The sequence below is a fragment of the Drosophila tropicalis genome, unplaced genomic scaffold, assembly GCF_018151085.1.
Source record: "Drosophila tropicalis isolate 14030-0801.00 unplaced genomic scaffold, ASM1815108v1 contig_694, whole genome shotgun sequence".
NCBI lineage: Eukaryota > Metazoa > Arthropoda > Insecta > Diptera > Drosophilidae > Drosophila > Drosophila tropicalis.
This window is the reverse complement of record NW_027173176.1, coordinates 7,117,143-7,136,182: the sequence shown is the minus strand read 5'-3', so window position 1 is coordinate 7,136,182 and position 19,040 is coordinate 7,117,143. Positions and strand designations below refer to the sequence as shown.

The window sequence follows — 19,040 nt, the reverse complement described above, 5'->3', positions numbered from 1 at the left end:
CATATATAGATGAAATTTTTTGTAATTTTGAACTGATTGAGTAAACTTGAATTATTTATTATTACATAGTGAAAAAATTAAGACAAGTTGTTGCAAGTCGTAGAGTCGTCTTCATGATGTACTTACCTAAAATATTTACATGCATAAAAATGGTTCATGTATATCTTTACATAAATATTTATTTATATATATTTATATTTATTGAAATTCTTTTTTTACGTCTATCTATGTATGTATATGTAAGGTAACTTCAATCTCTCTTTCTCACTCTATCTGTCTCTTTTTTTCTGTATGTGTCTATCTATGTATCTATATGTCTTTTTCTTTCTTTTTAGTTCAGCCAACTTAGTTTCTATATAATTTTTAAAATTCCAAAGAAGCCAATCATAAGATGACAACAACGTGAAACTTAGTTGAGTATCTGAAATGAGAATGAGAAAAAGGTTAGGCACGTTAAAATGAAATAATCGAAAAATAGCAAAACATTACAAAATGAGGGAACATTATAAAGCCAGGAAATGTTAACACAAATATCAAAAGCAGACATTTTGCGATTGTAGGTATTGTACCGTACATATATATATATATATATATATAGATAAACATGTATGTAGTAGTTGGACGGATGGATGGATAGATAATTGAACAAACGAAGGTGTAACAAAAGAAATTTATAACAGAAACAAAAAAATTAGCAAACAAAACGAAATGTGTAATGAAATTAAAATTTAAATGTTCAAGTTTGTCAGAAATTATATATACATATAAAGGAAAAAACGTCATACAAAAAAAAAAAACGCAGAAAAGTCGGTTTCAATTAAATTGTTTTGGCGGTTGTTTGCCTTTGATTTCAAATTGAGCTTTTTAAGTTTATAGAGCTTTTCACCAGTCGATAAAAGCTTGCTGTGTGAAACGATTTCCTTTTTTCTGTAAATCCAAAAATTTAAAACTTATTTATTTGATCGATAAACGAATATGAAAAGGATAAGTATAAATATTTGTAAAAATAATTCCGATTCGCGAGCAAATTGCCAAGTTCTCGTCCTTGACCCACCAATCCTCCATCACCTGGCGCATTTTGTTCCTTTTTCACAAATAATTTACAGACAGCAAAACAAATTAGCCAATACCACTGCAAAGCGGTTGAAACCGAATAATGTAAATTATTAAACTGAAATGGAAAAAGGTATGAAATCAAAAGTTCATTTCAACAGCTGCTCTCAAGGACATTTTGAAACTTCTGAACAATTTTTATTCGACGTTGAATAGCGAACCAACGACAAACGCAACTCTGAAATTGTTTTGCAAACAATTTTCAAAGGGGGCAAAATTTTATTTATACACTCAGCCACACATTCCTACACATAGTGACAAGCTCAGGACTCAGGAAGAGATATCCTTAGGGGTAGGCGGATATTTTTTTCCCCTTTTGTTAAACACGCATTGTGAGTGCAAATGACAAATGATGATTTTTGTTCCCACGTCTGTCGATTGAATTAGCTGAAGGCGTAGAAAGTGCCTGCGACCATTTCTTCCTTCTATGTCTCCCACCCCGTGTGAACCCTTAAGCTAAATAAGCGCCTGACGATGACGTGTGCTCTCTGAAAAGGCCAATTGTTGCATTGAATCACTTTGCTGGCTTTTCATTATTTGGTTAGTGTTCGTCTGGTGGTCAGCCCGAGAGGTCACACATCGAGGAAATATATTCAACACTAACTGTCACTCTCTTTCAGCATATTTCAATATGGGTGAGGTAAGTCAATCAAAATCGTCATTATGGCGCTATCCTTAAAAAAATGAGGTAAACTCTTCTAAAAATCGTTTTTGGTCCGCTTTTTATAAACTATGGTAGATCGATTAATATAGATAACCAGTGTTAGAACGTCAAATATGGCTTTTTTGCTAATTACGTGGGCGGAAGAGTCTGAAAAGGTCCAAATAGAGCGTCATTGAACATTGGTGACTCTAGCTTACAGTCTTTGTGATCTAGTTGTTTATACGAACAGAAGCGCATTCCTAAAAGCATAGACCGTTTCAGTTTCATCTGAGAACTGCGACGCGTTCTTGAACACAGCTGCAAAGATCAAAGCAGAGATCCCAGTCTGATCACAGTTCGGATCGCTGAATAATTAATGCTTGCTGTTGAAATAAGAAAAACAGAGGTTATTCTGTAATATACTTTCGCTATCACTGTATCCTTTTGAAGTTAGCCGGTAAGACACTTTGCAGCCCACGCCAATTAGAAGTATCAGGTTCCCGGGATCCTCCTCGATTCCAGCCACATTGGGAATCTGAACTCAAGAATTATAAAGGTTCAAGGGTTGTAAAACTCAAAACCTAGCAGAGCTATCGTATTGTCCTTTGGCCAGAAGCTGGTTCTGTTCACAAAGATCCGCATTGCTGATTATGAACCTAGCCAAGTGGATAAGTCTTACATTCATTCATAGTTAATCTTTTTCCCAGGCTGCTATCCATTTTACCGTTGTGTTAATTACTGGGCCACAAATCAATTAAAAATACGCTTGGACTGACTAAACTACTGATGCAAATACACCAAGTATACATATGTACATACATACATACATATGTATGTATAAATGTTCGGTGCGGTGCATACATGTGTATTGGGAGGAGGCAAGATAGGCGGGTACCTCTTCAGGCTCTTCGTTGAGTGGTGCCGAGCCTTCGTTAGTTGCAAATTATTTACAAGTGCTTGGAAAATATGAAAACAAGACAAAGCAGCAACATGGAACATGCAACATGCAGGATGCACCGTGCAGCAGGCACTGCATACAACAGGCACTTCAACTCCATTCCACTCCATTCTTAAGCGGAATGCGATCCACCATCCAAACTGGTGGTGCTAAAAACTCATCATCCAGTTTCAAGTGGAAGCTGTTGTCCTCCGTTAAAAGCTCAACAACTTTAAATGTGTGTCAAGTTGAGAGGAGTATACACAAAGAGAGCAGAGCAGCAGCCAGGAGAGAGAGAGAGACCGAGAGCGTCAGAGCCGCGGAGACGCAAAGTGAAGGCCCCTGAAAAAGAGCGCCGGCGCCTATGAGTATGCCACGATTTCGAGTTTGTTCGTTTGTATGTTTGCTTCCTTTTTATCAGACGCCATCGGTTAGATAGATAGCGATAGCGATGGCGATGGCGATGGCAATGGCGATGGCAATGGCGATGGCGATGGCGATGGTGATGGCGATGGCAAAGCTCTTGGATGCTTTAGCCAGCCGCTGCCAGTGTATGTCACTCGTTTGCTGCCGAATTCTCCCCGTTTTGGCTAGTTTTTAGTACAGCATCCAAAACGACGTCGTCGGCGTCGTCGAAGGGGCTCGTCGTGTGTCCTGCTTGGCTATAAATGTTTTGTTTTTCTGCAATTTGTTGTTAGTGCTGAACGGTGAACGGGCAGCGGTTGTTGGTTCTTCCTCGCACACACTCTTACAATTAAATAAGTTGTATTTTTGTTACTTTTTTTATGTTGGCGTTCTTTGGCTTCAAATATGTTGGCATCAGCAGCATCTTGGGTGGTCCCTTTGAGTGTGCATGTGTGTGTGTGACTGTAAGTGTGTGTGTGTGTGAGAATGAGTCTTAGAAAGCAAGAGAGCTAAACATTGCGCCCAAAAGAAATCAAGTGCCAAGTGACCAAACAAAAACAGGAAACTAAAACAAAAACGATATCCCTAAGGACAATCACAACTGTGCAAAAGTAATTTTAATGAAAAAAGTAATGAAACTCAAACCAAAATACAAAATTAATAGCAACTGACGAATTTTTAAAAGAAACATTTACTAGAACAATTAAAAACAAAAACAACAGGTGTTCCAGCTAAATAGTAACACGCATAAAATACACCACATTGTTTTACAAAAAGGCTTATTAACAGTTTTGCATAATTTACACTTGCTTGGGCCCCTCACCTGTGACTGTTCTTATATCTCTGCCTCTGTCTTTAATTTTGTGAGTGTGTGTGTGTGTGTGTGTGTATGTGTGTGTAATTGTTTGCTGCCTAACGCACGTTCAACAAAACATGGTTGAAGAGTTCCTGGAGAAGTTACCAGAAATTGACACACGCTACGAGGTAGGTTCCAAACAACCAACCAACTAACTATCCATCCATTCATTCATCCATCCAAACATGGCACTTGCCATTGTTCTTTGGTCTCCCTTGATGGTCGGAATCCGTTCTCTTCTTCTGCTGGTTGTTTTCTTTTTTTATTTTTTAATCACATTCCGCTGATGTTTGCCAAGGCTTTTGTCGTCGTGTGTCCTGGAAAAGGCAAATAACCAGCGGCTTTTGTTTCGCCCAAGCACCTGCTCAGCATCCTGGACTGGGCTGGGTTGGCGGTTTTTGTTTATTTTGGTGTTCAAATTACATTTCCCTACATGAATTCGCATTATGCTGACTCTAAAACTGGGCTACAGCTGCTGTGAAAGCGGATATTTAATCAGTTTGCGTTTCTTTCCTTTACTCTCTACCTCTGTACTGTTACCTCTGTGCTGACTACCTCTGTCGGTTAAGAGCTGTAGTTATCGCTTGCTGCTGCTGCACTTATCTCCCTTTCTTCTTCTCCTCCTTTTCCTTTAGCTCCACATCCATGCCATTTCATTTGTTGTAGTCGTCCTTTTGTTTTTCCTCATTCGAGTACAATATTTGGCTTAATGCTCGACTGAAGCAGCCACCTGAGACTAAGTATTAGCAGATCTTTTGTTCAACAGGATTTTATTTTCATAAATATTTACTTAGCTGTTAGAAAACGAGATACTTAACGTGCATGCATATTCGACTTAGCCGGTGACTTGACCTATGGGCTTTGCTAACTAAAATTAAAACATCGAGCAGTTACAGTCTGGAGAGATGATTTTAAGTAAAACAAGTATCAACTTGGGGCTCGGAGAGAATCAGCTAGGGATTATCTACTCAAGACGTAAAATGAGAATCCTTAATATCCATTGTTTCCTAAGTTAGTTCCAAGGCAGCGAAAGTTAGGCTAGGTTTTCATGGTAAAGGCCATATAGGGGCTCATTATGTTGGATCTACTCATTTCTCTGTTCAATTGGTTAACAATATGTGTACATGCATGCTCACATATGTATGTATGTATATGTATTTCTAGTACTTAGCTGAGCCCATACCCTAAGAGAGTTGAGCCAACAACTTAAAAGGCAATTAGCGCGGCCCACTCACTCATTTCGGTGGTCGTCGTCTTCGTCACTTGGGTCAGGCGATACAAGGGCTAAAATACAAGCCAGGGCCAAACAGTTTAGCGAGCGCATTAACTTTATTAGCGCGATACAATTGGGTAAACAGTGAGAGTGTGTGTGTGTTTGAGCACACACATTTAGTAAGTTGGCTCACATTTTTAACAATGACAGTGCCTAAGCCCTTTATGCCCCAATGAAACAGCCGCAAACAAAGCCTGGAATCTAATAAACAAGTACTGAAATACATATATGTACATATGTACATACATATGCACAGATATGCCATTAGCTTCTAGGCTAGTCTGTATGCGGGTGTATGCATGTGTGAGTGTGTACATTTTTGTTCTATGTGTGAACGCAATCGCGATCAATAAAATTTAATTATTCAATATAACATACAATAAACTTTCGCCCCGCCGTCACAGCCAATGGCTTATTTATGAGGCACTTGGCATGTGTGTATGTATACGAGTATATGTAAGTGTGTGTGTGTGTGTGGGGTCCTGTGAGTCCTTCAGTTCCCCTGGTTTACAGTTAGTTGTTGTATGAGAATTGTCGCTACAATATAACCGTTAATTTACATGACAAAGTAGCAGCCGCAACACGACGGAAACGACAACACGTGGAACCTTTGACAGACTTTTCTTACCCTCCAACAACCCGAAAGTAAATGAAATTGTGAAAAAGAGACACTCTCTCACACACACGTACACAGGCAAGGTTGAAAACTCAATTCAACTGGACATATCTGTGTTGACTTTTGGCTTTTGCACTTGAACTTAATTGAAAAATTTATGGCGACTTTTGCAGGAATCGTTGAAACAACAATGGAAATTGAAACTGTTAAAGAGAATCCTCTTCTTTGCACGAGTTCATGTAATATATCAGAGAAAAGAGTTATAGTCTATATAGAGTTAAAGTCTAGCCGTTGCGTACTTCCTGCACTAACTGTACACAGATATATTTAATTTCCTCTTTTTGGTTTTATTTAGTTTTTTTTTTGTCATACCAAAAAAGTCATTTGGGCAACATTTTAATTGAAGCCTAGCCAGCAGCTCCTGTTCCTCTTCCAGTTCCTGTCTACCTGGTTCACTTTAGTCGACAATCTCCCTAATCCGAATAGACTACAGAAACACACACATGCACACTCCACATGTGTGTGGAAAGGCTGGCAGTAAGCCAGCAAACAAACTGAAATGGTGACTACGTCAATGACATCGTTGAAAGTTTGTCACATTTTGCCGGCAAAACATTTTCAATATGTAAAAGTCGTTAATATGATAGGGCGAATGAAGGGGGGAAACGGAGCAACGAAGTACTGTGGAGAGTCAGTGACTGACTGAGTACATATACAGAGGAATGGAGAGATGGAAGGAAGGAAGACATTGGCGGAAGGGGTAGACGAAGCTTTATGCATTCAAATTTCCTGCTGTAGAAGGACCCACGCACATGGCGTATGCGTAATATGCGGCATAATGCGTGTTTAGATCAAAATTGAATTGCGCATTTTACATGTCGTATACGTGATGCTCATTTCAGTCCCCCCCCCATCTTGCTTCTCACACCATTCCATTCGGCTTCATTTTTCTTTCTGTTGTTGTTGTTGTTGGTCTTTTTTAACCAAATGGTACCCAAACGTTTTGCTGCATAAAGCAAATTACCAAAATCGAGGCCAATGGGGGCACGTTCTGAACTCATACAAGGGCCAGATTAGATTTAAGTCAAGGGAGGCATTACATATTCGCAATCTGCTTTATCAAATTAAATAATTAAAAGTGAAACATTCCAAGTGAAGTGAATATATATGAATATGTATGAATGTGTAGCAGCAGCACAGTAAAAGATATAGTCAAGACAATAAGTGCTGTGGCTTTAGTTTTCGGACTTGGAAACTTAAAATATTTATTTCCCACTTACTCAGATAGACCAAATAGGCCGGACATACATACTTATACGATCAGAGGGAACCTTCTAGTCTTGTCTGAAATTTGTCTTTGATTTCCCTCGGTACGAAACGGCAACTGTACCTTATCTATTTAAACCCTTGAAATCTTTCGCGGCTTTAGTAAGAGTCCCTTGGTCCAAAAAACACATTCCCACAGCCCAAAGCTGCCATTCCCAGTGCCATCAACTCGTCAAGATTAAATGCGTTTATTACCACGCTAATCCTGAACAATTTTCATTAATAAATGTCGGCAGGCATACAAAAAATAATCCATTTAACTCACAACTGTGGAAATGGCGACACAGTCCGTTGGATGCAAACAATATAGAAGAACAGAGGGATATACATCACAGATGGCTGGGCAGCAGCTGGAGCCAGTCAAACTGGCAAAAGAACCATTGAAGAGCGCAAAAAAAGCGAGGAGCAAAGAAGTATAAAAAAAATAAATAACCGAGAATAACCGCATACAGTAAATGCTTTTGTTAGACACTATAAATGGTTGCCAAGGGGAAGTAGATTGGCTAAGAGGGGGAAGGGCTGCTGGTGTAAGCAGTGGCAGCTGTATATGCGAAGAGCGAGGGGGAGCTGCATGCAACAAAGAAAACACAATTTATCTACATCATTTTTTGAAAAACCGCAACGAACACTGAAACGAGCTGTAGGAAGAAATAGTCGAGGGGGGGCTTATAGCTGGTAAAACCAAAAACCGAACGCCCCAGCCAAACTAGCCAGCAAATAAAAACGTAAAACTATGATAGACACTCTGCCCGCCCGCCCATCCGTTCCGCAATTCCATTCTCTGCCAGTGGTTGGCGGTCATGTTCGTGTCCATACTTATGTTCATATATGTATGTGTCCATGTGAGTGGTCCTGTTCCCCAACGGAGAAACAGGTCCGTAATTTTCATTGGGTTACAGAAATGGCAAAACCAAAACTCAAAGTAGAATCCGGCCCTAAGTTTTGACTCATTCTGGATTTGTGCACAACTTATATACTATGTATTCATGTTTGGGGCCCCGGGGGCTACCGGTAGCGGTCCTGAACACTCATTGTCTCTTTGTATAAATGCAATTTGGCTGCCCTACGTTTTGCTACTCAACTAATTAAGTTTCATTTTTTTCGTTTCTGAGTTTTTTAATGTGCTTTTACCGTTAGCTGCAGCAGATACGTTTTTAATTTGAAAAACGCATATGTTTGCCAAAGAATCAGCAGCAGAAGCAGAAACAGAAGCCAGCAGGCAGATTCTGTTCATGTTTGCCAGATGATTGATGACAGTTGCTATTTGTCTTCTCTTCCCTGTTTTTTGCTCATTCCTTTTACACATCGCATTTTCTTTTCGGCAGGATATTGTGCCCATGGAACAAGTGAGCTCGATGGTATCCAACGGTGGTGGCAGCGTAACCATGCAGCGCGACGATGAATACCGCAATCGCATCATGAAAAGTAAGTGTGTCAGCACCCAAAATCAGATCCCCTAACCCAAACCCCTACCCCAATGAGCAACCCCAAACCCACCACCCACCACCCACCCCAAGCCCCAAACCTCCTTCCCGTAGAAACAAGCTTTACACATATAAGGTAACTGCTGCTGGTGCTGATGCTGCTACGGTGACTATCCCTGACCTACTGGCTTTGCAGTTGACATACTTAGTTTAATCCTTCCAGCAACCAGCAGCAAATAAATAGCGTTTCACATTTCGCTTTACAGTTTTGCATGCCCAAACCAAGAAGCCGCCAACCCACCCACGGACCCACACTTACACCTAGTTACTTTTTACATACACAGACACAAGCTAGCTAGCATGGCCATAAATACAAATAAATACATGTATGATATACATATACATACATACTTAGATCTAGCTTAGTTTTATAATCATTCTCCACTCTACTCTCACAATTATGTCTTGTCTTTTTTTGTAACTAACCATTTTTCTTTCCTTGATACATCATTTTTGTCATCATGATGCTTGCTTGCTCAACAAAACAAATTCGACGAATTTGGACTTGCCTCTCAATCTAAATATCAATCTGTACAAAAATTCAAAAATTCTGTACAAATCAAAAAACATGAACTTGAACAAACAAATAAATCAAATCAAATCCAAAAACCAATAATAAAATGCTTCATCAAAATCCAACAAACCAACTAAAACCAAAAAAAAAAAACCAAAAAACCAACAAAAACGAACCAACCAACCAAAATGCTTCTTTCTCCTCATCTATTCATCTGTAGTACGTAGACTTGGTGAGTCCAACAACAAAATTAGTTTTAGTTTTTTGTACAAAAATTGCAATAAACATTTGTTTATTTAATTCGGTATTGTAAATAAAATTACATAATTCATAAGCCAGCAAGAAGTAAGTATGTGAAAATGTTTTTCATATTTCATTATGATTTCCCCATTTGATATTGAAATAGTTTTGCCGACAAATTAAGTTTTAAGTGCATAAAGAATATACTCTAACATGCCAACGAGTGTGCCATGTGGGATTGTATGTATACATAGTACACACATATGTATGTATATATACATACATACATACATATATGATTATTTGCCTTTAAATAACCAACTGGGAAAAGTTTCTTATCTATGAGTAATGGTAGCAAATGTAGCAGAGGCGTCGTTCGCAGAGCACTCTATGGAACTACTACTACGCGAGTGCTTTACTTGGTTACATACAAAACGAATACGACATTATCCAGCCAATCATATCAGCTTATCCCATGATTATCTTTCAATGTAAATCTACCAACTACCTGGTAATCGCGTCGCGATGTCTTTCATTTATTTCGTTTGTCATCTATTGAAGATTGTCATTCCTGGCACAGAACAAAAGTTCTGCAAATCTGGTATATGGGTTATATGGACAGGGTTTGCGTTTTGGTGCAGACAACGCCTATGTCGTCGGATTCATATTCCAATGAATGTGCAAATGCATTAGCTTAACATCTCTATGGTGCTGTAGAAGGACCTTAGTAAATGTTTTGCAAAGGGGCGTGCACTTAATATTTGTTATATGTGTTCACACACACAAGCACAAGTGTGTGTGTGTACACACACTTACATATGAATGTATCAGAAGTCTAAGCTTTGGAATTGAGGAATTTTTGGTTTGCGGCTTTCGGGGTTTCCATTTGCCCAGTTCGGGGGGCCGGGCCAGACCCAAACACTGGAGGCTATTAAATCTAAGAATAAATGGCAACTTCATCTGCTTTGACCCAGATAAAAGATAGCAAATAATAATGGACCTGTCCTTGCGTCTGACTTTAATAGACCTGCAAAATAAAGCCAACAACAGAACAGACCAAACCAAAAAGGTTTGCAGTTTTTCATCATTAGTTAATTTTCTGATTCAACCACCATCCCACCAACCTTTTCGTCTCACTCTTCACCCACTTCTCTTTCCGATCCCACTTTTCGTTTAGCAATAGTACTTGGCATTTAGCAGCTTGACCAAAACGAAAACAAAAGTAAAAAACGCAAATCACTTGCAGGCAAAAAAGCAAAACACAATAGAAAAGGGCCAAATAAAAGAAATTAAAAAATGCCTGGGTGACTGCTTGACAATCTGATGGCACCCCGCATAGGCAACCTACCTCCATTCCCCCCTTCAATCCTTTTCACTCTGTCTCTCTTTCGCTCTCTCTCTCTTTCTCTTGCTTGTCTTTGTCTACTTCAAAGACAAACACAAAGCAGCCTGCGGCAATTTGGTTGGCTATTGCCAACAAACGCAACGACCAAACCAAAGATTTGCTTCAATGCACGCTCTCTGCCTCTATCTGTGCAAAAGTTAAGAAAATCGCCTTAGCTATCCCCTCAATCCCTCCATCTCGAGGCCCAGACCTCGTCTACTGAAACACAAACACACACATTGGAAATATATTATGTCCTTTGGTGGAAAACTTTACTTTTGGCCCTGGCTTTTTTACTTAGTTTTCGAAAGAGGCGAAAGTTTTTCTCCTTCTTCTTTCTAATGGTTATGAAAAGAAAAAAATCAAATAAACGTCTGCCATTTTTATACCGTTGCAAAAAGAGTATATTATTTTGGTCAGAAATGTGCAACGCATATGTACATGAAAGCATCTCCAATCACGTGTCTTAAAGAGTAGTATTTCGTAGTTTTGTTTGCCTACTAAATTTCATTAAGATCGAACGAAGCTTCCATAGGAACGATCGGTGAAAACAGTGACTTTGATGAATAACTCCATGCGTTATGCTCCGCATTGCTCCAGCCTAAGACTGATGGCTGTTCCTTTGCGAACATTAGACTTTTAAGATGAAACCTTTTTTCACGTTGAGGTTGACGATAGTTAAGGAAGGATTAACAAACAAAAACTTGCAAGGGTATACAAAGTACGGCGCAGTCGAAGTTAGATGCCCGCACTCTGGTTTTTTTTATTATTGTATTTTTTTTTGTTCTCTTCATTTTTTTTTTTTTTCAATTTAGATTCAAATCATTTTGCTTTAGCCTTTTATTTTTGGTCTTTCTTCTATTTTGCTTTCAAGAGATTCCTCACAACTTGGCCCAAAACGGATGCTGCTTGAAAAAGTTAGCCATATTTGCCATTTTGTTTCAAGTGTAAGGATATTGGTTTTGAGCAGCAATATGTGAACCCGAGCCTGGCCTTTGGGGACGTTCAACAAGAGCCTGAGCAGCAGACAGCGCCGCAGAACAGAGCAGGAAGCAAGGCATTTAAGTGCTGGAAATTGTGCAAAATTGTATGTAGTTTTGCGCTCACAAAAGTAGTGTGGGAATCTAATTGAAATTTTGTGGCCCATTCAACTGTTATTTCATTTCAAATTTGTATTATCCGAAAGCAACGAGAGATAGAGAAAGTAATAGTTTGTCGATTTACATGACAGGACTTTAAGACAAAACTAATCATAATGAAAGCCAGGAAACTCATAACGTAAAGAATTAAAAACTGTGTGTGTGTGTTCATGAAGTTGTTGAGGAAACTACTACGGAAAAACCACAAACAAACAGAAGAAACGACACACACATTTAAGCTAGACGCGCTTTTTCATCTCATGTTTCATTGGCCATTTGTGCTAAATGTTTTGTCTCCACAATTTAAACTGCTAATAATTAATGCTCTCAGTCTCAAATTCTTCATCGTTTCTATTTCTCATCCAAACCTTAGTTTTTGTCTCTCCCTCTGTCCTTTGTCTTTCTGTGTTGAGCTGGTGCCATTTTAGCCAGCCATTAAAGCTTAATAATAGGCCTGCCAGTTTCAGTTGCCAGCTAGTTGCTAGTTTCCCATGCTTGTGTTTGCCTTTATGGCAGTCTTCTGGCAAATGGCCAAAGTGGACATACAGGACAAAAGGCAGCATGGTAAATGACGCATTTTGGGTGCAAGTGCCATATGATGGCCTCATGCGGAAGTTGTTAATTTGACATGAAAAAGGCAAAAGCGGCAAAAAGAGGACAAGTGCCCTTTTCTGCAACAGGGCGTATACGTATTAAACTCTTCTTTCCCGGATCTCCTGCACCACTTCTATCTCCAGCACTTTCTCTCTCTCTCTCTATCTCTTCCTGTCTCTTTACTCTCCTAATTATTGTCATAAAAGCCGAGCGACGACTGACTGACTAACTGAGATTGAGACTAAAGGCGATAAAGAAAGCTTAGGACTAAGATAACTTTGGCAAAATTCCCTTTTAGCCATCAGCCCAGAGCTGCTGAGCTTTGTTTAACTTGTTGCTAGATTTTAGAGATTCGTCTTGCCAATTAAATAGCAAACGATTTATTTCCATTTCGCTTTGCCAAAAATTTACAAGAATTAGGCAATTGCTTCACTTTTTTTGTCATTAGCCACGATAATGTAATTAGTGGGTGTAGACTCATTAGTGTATTTGCAATTAAGTTTGTCACAGAGCAACTGATAATTAATTTGCATTAAAGCTAGTTATGTTATTCAAGTCTGCGACTCTGATCCAACCGACATATCCCGAATCGATAGCTCGCATATATGTAACTGTGGGGTCGCAAAAAAGGTGTTCTTTACTTAGATTTTAAGCAAAAAGTCCGAGGGAAGTTTATATCTGGAGAATTTCATCACCAGAAAACATAAAAAATTTCTTTATAAAGCTGCAGAAGCATTAAAAAATTCAAAAATTTAACATTCAAATTTTAAGACTTCTTTTTTAGTGGTGCTCCTGCTTTCTCTTAAGTTCATTCTCGCATTCTTTTCACTGCATTTTCCTTTCCGTTTTTCCGTCTCTACCTTTTGTCATTTGTAATGAAATGACTCATTTCCAGGTCCTATTTGTTTAAGCAGTTCACCTTGAGTGTGCAATGGGGTTCAAAGCTCAGTGTGATTTTTATTCCTTGCCGCGTGCCTTTCAAATATTTACAATTCAATTTTACAAACACAACGATAACGAGCCATCAGTTCTACTGGAGGAATATTTGATGGTGGTCGGGTTTACCAACCTCTTGGAAAAAGTGTAGAGACCGAATAAAATATTCAGCTTTATGCAAGCATGTAAATGCCATGACAGAGGCAAGAGATGGGGCCTCAACCCATCGGGGAGCAACCGGTTGAAAGTCGTCGACGGACGACAACGACGATGATGATGACAACATGGCTTGTTGTGTCTTAGAACATGCAAAATGGCCTACTTAGAGACACACACACACACACACAAAACAGAGAAAAAGAGAAAGATGCAACTGCCATAGTTGACAATGCGGTCGAGTTGACTTGAGTCCCGACTTGACTTGACTCTGACTGATGTGACCACAAAATGAACAGCGGAATTATAAAGATAGAAAGAGAAGGATAGAGATAGCTAAAACGAGAGAGAGAGTGAGAGAAAATACGACCAAGCAGAGAAAACATTGGAAAGATGGTAGATTTTCTTTCTATACATATCATCTATAGTATTTGCATTTGTATCTGTAACTGCTAAACATTTATGTACATGGCTTCCGCATGCCACTGACTTGATACATTTGAGCAGTGCACATCCTGCAGCCTTGAGCTACAAAACATAAAGCGACCGGGGAAGCAATTTTCAAAAACTATTTACCATTATTAACATGTCAAAGCACCGCCACCACCACCACCACCACCATCGGAGCCCCCATTATTGTGCGAGCCACCACCAGCACTAGCAGGGCTATTCTCGAGCCACTGAACAGCGTTAAGCACAAATTGGCTTCAAGCCACACAATAGCCCATGTGCATTGCGCACAGGACATACAATAAATAAATTAACAAATAACAGTTCAGTGTGGTTCGGTCTATAAACTAAGTCGGACACTAACAGCGGATAAACAACAATCCACCAAGAGAAACATCAACAACAAAAACTACTTGAAAACTAAAATCGGTTAAAGTTTTCGCCATAATTTGGCTTATTAAATTAACTTTTCGTGTCGTTTCGCCATGAGTTTGCGTTCACCCATTATACGTACGTTTGACCTAGCAATTATTGTTTAATTTAAAATAAAATGCACTGAACTTTTGCCCGCAAAAGTTTTAAATAGAGTTTTCACTTCGATGGCAAATTAAATAAATAAAAGTTACGCCACAGAAAACTTTTCGTCAACTACATACAACTTCTCGCAGCACTTAATAGTAAAGTGTTCTGAACATAGAGAGCAGATGTGTGGTTAGGCCATCTTCTTCTGCGAGAAGGAAACAAACCTTTAGCACATTGTCCATCAACGGCCTCAAAATATCAGACCGCACGGATAGTTTGTGGCAAACGACCAGCATGCATGCGCTACCTGCTGGTCAACAGCGCCATGCACGTTATTCCTCGCACCACCACCAGCAACAGCAACAACAACAGCACCACCATCAGCACCAGCACCAACACCAACACCAGCAACAGGGCACCACAAACGGCCACCGTTTGCCACCAACCGGCCATAACAATTACAGCAAAATGCTGAATAGCAGCCACAGCAGCCCCAGGGAGATTAGCATCTCTCCGAGACGCGTCGCCCTCGATACAACCGCCTCGGGTTCGACCAGTGGTTTTGGTTTTAGTCGAGGTACGTAAGGTCGTTCAAAACCGAAAGTCCAGGAAAAGTTATTGCAATTGGGTCAATCAATTATTTTCCTAATTGATATACTACCTAAAATGTTAGAATTTCCAGCAACAAAAAGAGACTCAATTGTTAAAATTCAAGAAAATTATTAAACTCATACCCTAAAAGTATGCAATAGGTTGAAATTTCGATGTCCAATGGAGGTCACAAAAAAAGAAACAGAAAAAAAGTTCAGTGTTTTATTCTTAATAATTAAAATGTATGTAGATAGTTTTCACGCAAGGGCGATTGCATTTCATGACAATTCAATTATTGTTAATCGACAGGCAAATAGCACATATTCATAAAGTTAATATACCCCTTTTAATTATAGACCACTATATAGTATATGTGTTCTCTGTATTGATTAATTTAGTAATTGGTAAATTGATAATCTATGGTACATCACACTTTAAGCTCTAAATTAAATCTGCTGGCAGTTGGTCTGTGGCCATTCTCAAGCAGTTCTTGGTCAGGTCAAAAGAAGGGGCGAACCTCTGAAAAGATCACGCGCGTGTGTGTGTGTGTGTGTGTGTGTGCTCCCAACTGAAATATGTTTTAAAATTGCCGAGGCGTGTTTGGCGATGCCAAGTGGAATGGGGAATGTGAATAAGAGTAGGAGTTTGAATGTGTGTGTGTGTGTGTAACATGGAGTACGAGCACACACTTCCGCCGCATGCTGTGTGCCACATCCGTCCGCCATAATTAAGTTTTACCAGTCAGACGGACGGACGGGCAGACGGGCAGACTGGAGAAGCTCCCTCTGGGGGGCAGTCAGCGATGCGAATAAAGTCATCCCCAAACCACATTGCATGATTCCGCCAACGTATTCCCGTACTGCCACTTCTCCTTGTTGGCCTGCATTTTAATTGATTTTCCAGTTGCTCACGTTATCAGTTAGTTTGCCTGTTTGCAGCTGTCGGTTGTTCTCTTTCATTATTTGTGTTTTCATCCTGAATCCTTTTCTTTCTTTTGCTTTTTGTCCATGCGTATTTATTTATAGTATGTTGATTGCGTTATGTGAATGATTCTGGTTCAAGCGATATTAAAGCTGGATTTGGTCAGGTCAGGAGATTTTTAATTAATTTCCCATTCTGCTGGACAATAAACTGATTTCACTTACAGCTGATGTCAGCAGAAAGGAAAGAGGAGTCTACAACCCGAACAGAAGAGCTCAAATTAGGAATAATGTGAGACAAGCAAACTACAAAACGAAGAACTCCAATTGTCATGTAATTTGGTCTTGGGAATAACTTTCGTTGCGAAATATATTATTAACTCTTTATAATAAATAATGGCATGGAATCTTTTCGATACTCATATTTAAAAAGTGACAGCTTTTGTTGTTCACTAAGCTAACTTAACCCATTCATGCTCAAATGATTGTGCCACTAAATCGGCCAAAAATACATTTCTTAATATGTCAGCTAGTTTTCAATAAAACCTTAAGTCCATATATAATATATGTATATCAATGTATCTATATTTTATAAATGTGTGTACTAAGAGCGTATGTGCGAGTGTGTGTGCAGACATCAATATTTCATAGCGCACAGTGCGACATTATCGAGTGAAAAAAAATGCCAAACGATAGTTGCGAAAAGGAAAAATTTATGAAAAAAGGAAAAACGGAAGGAAGACCGAAAGGAGGAACAGAGGAGGACGCAAGGCTGTGGGTGGGCGGGCCGTGGTACGTTTGGAGTGGGGTTAAGAGCAAAAGGCATACGACTACAAAATGTACGACATGATGGCTTGGCGCCTGGGTTATTCATTGTGTGTTCGAGTGTGGGGAGTCGCCATTGATAAAGTCAGAGACATGGCAGAGTCAAAGAATGTTGAAAACGGACAAGAAGGAACATTGGGCATCGAGCAATGTCGCCTGCCATGTTGAATTATTGCGGAACATTTTGAGCTGGAGAACCGTTTTTCATTTCGCTTTCCATTTTATGGCCAATGCCAAAAGCGTCATCAAAGTTATGAATTATTGATGGGCACCGAAGAATCGATGCAGACCAAACCGATACCATTTCAAGATTGATGCTTCACGCAATTAGCGTGCTGCGCCTGATGCTAATGCTTCTATATCGAATATTTCAATCAACGACATATGTATATACATATCAATCTATTTGTTTGGCAAAAGTAAATAGGTCAAGCATTTTCCATGTGCCCTGCCTGACCAATTCAATTTGCTTATCTGTATGCAGCAGCATGGATAAAGTTTCCTTCTCATGCAACTTTAACAAGGCATTTGTCCACATGGCCGGTAGCAAGGGGCGCAGAACACCAACACACTAAATATCTTCCAAAAACAGGAATGTTACTTGTTACATCCACAGCCCCTCTATTCCCCACACACATCTACAACTTTACCCATAGGCTCCAGTTGAGCTGTTTGGGGCCCAATCAGCATATTTCAGTTGCGACTGGAGTCAAATAAATTCACTTTTCCTTTGCCTCGCATTTCTTTTTCATCATGTTTTATGAGTTTAATAAAGTTTATGCATTTTATTGAAGCAGCGTCAAATGAAACCAACCAAATTCCTTACACAATTTCAACAAAAACGTGTTGCTACTTAACCAAAAGAAAAAGAGAGAGTAACAAGAAAAAAAGAAACCGCAGTCACACTTGTAAAGAGTAAATGGTTTCAGTTGCCATACTTGGATCCTTATTCTAGTAGTTTTTCTTGTTGTGGCAATGTTCAAGAAAACTTTGCTTAACTTTCATCGACACGGCAATATAGGGCAACAGAGGAAACGAGTGAAGGGGGTAAGACATTTAGGCAGACAAACAATAACGCCGGCAAAAACTTTCACTTCTAGCCGAGACGTGGGACAGTGACCTCATACATACATATATGACAATAATTCGACGCATTTATGTCACACACACAGACCGAGAGAGAGAGAGATAGAGAGAGAGTGAGTTTGCCACCCACTCAGGATCTACCCATTCACGAAACGCCTGCCCAACAATTGCTGGGGCCATTGTGTGTCGTGTGCTGATGGTCCGTCGGTTGGCTGCTTGGAACGTGTCCTGTGTCTTTTTGTCAGTTGCTACACTTCCGTTTGCAGTTAAGTACGACATATTTGCCTGGCTAATTTTGCACACACATACACACAGAGTGAGGGAGATAGACATTGTTAGTGAGATAGAGAGCTAAAAAGGAAGGACTTATGGTTGAAAGTTCTGGCCGGCCATGTGGCATCAGTTTTGGCTTAGCTGTCGTTTATCATGCCACCAACACATGACCATTCGCCTATACACATTCTGAATTTGAAATTTTTTTCTCGAATTCCATCGTTCTAATCCTCTCTCCCCCTCTCTTGCTGTATCACGTTCTCGCTCTATTTATGTGTGACATCATTCGCCACTGTCAACGTTTTGTTTATTTGCTTTTTTTGTCCTTTTCGATTTTCGTCACGGCAATCCTCAGCATTAGAGTCAGCATCCTTTTCCTTGTCCATGTTTCTTTCCTTTTTTATCCATTCTATTCCATTTTTTTTGGCTACGGTTTTATTTTTTTATTTTTTGGTTCTTGCCGATTTTGTCTTTATGGTTTTTGTGGCTTTTGTTTTGGCTTGGCCTTTCCTTAGCTGTTTTTTGAGCCGGTTAACTAAAACTAAAATGTTTTCGATAAACAAAGTGCTTGTGCTGCGTCTTTTCTCTTGCTTTTATGTTTGTCTATAAAACAAAATCCAATGGCAAAATAAAGGCAGCAGCAATGGGCGTGTGTTAGTTGAGATGTTCACTTAAAGAACTCGACACTAAACAGTTCCATCTTAAACGCTTAAAGGCAAATGTTTAGCAAATCGGGTCTATATCATAAAACTTGCTC

General features: G+C 39.5%; 1 protein-coding gene across 5 annotated transcripts in view; it reads left to right on the top strand.

Annotated features, from left to right (window-relative positions):
* The first annotated feature begins 1,681 nt into the window (after positions 1-1,681).
* LOC137579478 (band 7 protein AGAP004871) overlaps positions 1,682-19,040 on the top strand; it is a 38,116-nt gene continuing 20,757 nt past the window's right edge. The window contains exons 1-4 of one of the 5 annotated variants that reach the window (XM_068293302.1): positions 3,407-4,082; positions 8,495-8,594; positions 9,388-9,403; positions 14,819-15,165. In XM_068293302.1, the coding sequence (XP_068149403.1) occupies positions 4,032-4,082; positions 8,495-8,594; positions 9,388-9,403; positions 14,819-15,165 (514 nt within the window). In that variant the 5' untranslated portion in view covers positions 3,407-4,031. Of the gene's footprint in view, positions 1,754-3,406; positions 4,083-8,494; positions 8,595-9,387; positions 9,404-14,536; positions 14,577-14,745; positions 15,166-19,040 lie in introns of those variants that run through there. The other 4 variants (XM_068293299.1, XM_068293298.1, XM_068293301.1 and 1 more) reach the window with 4 other exon arrangements.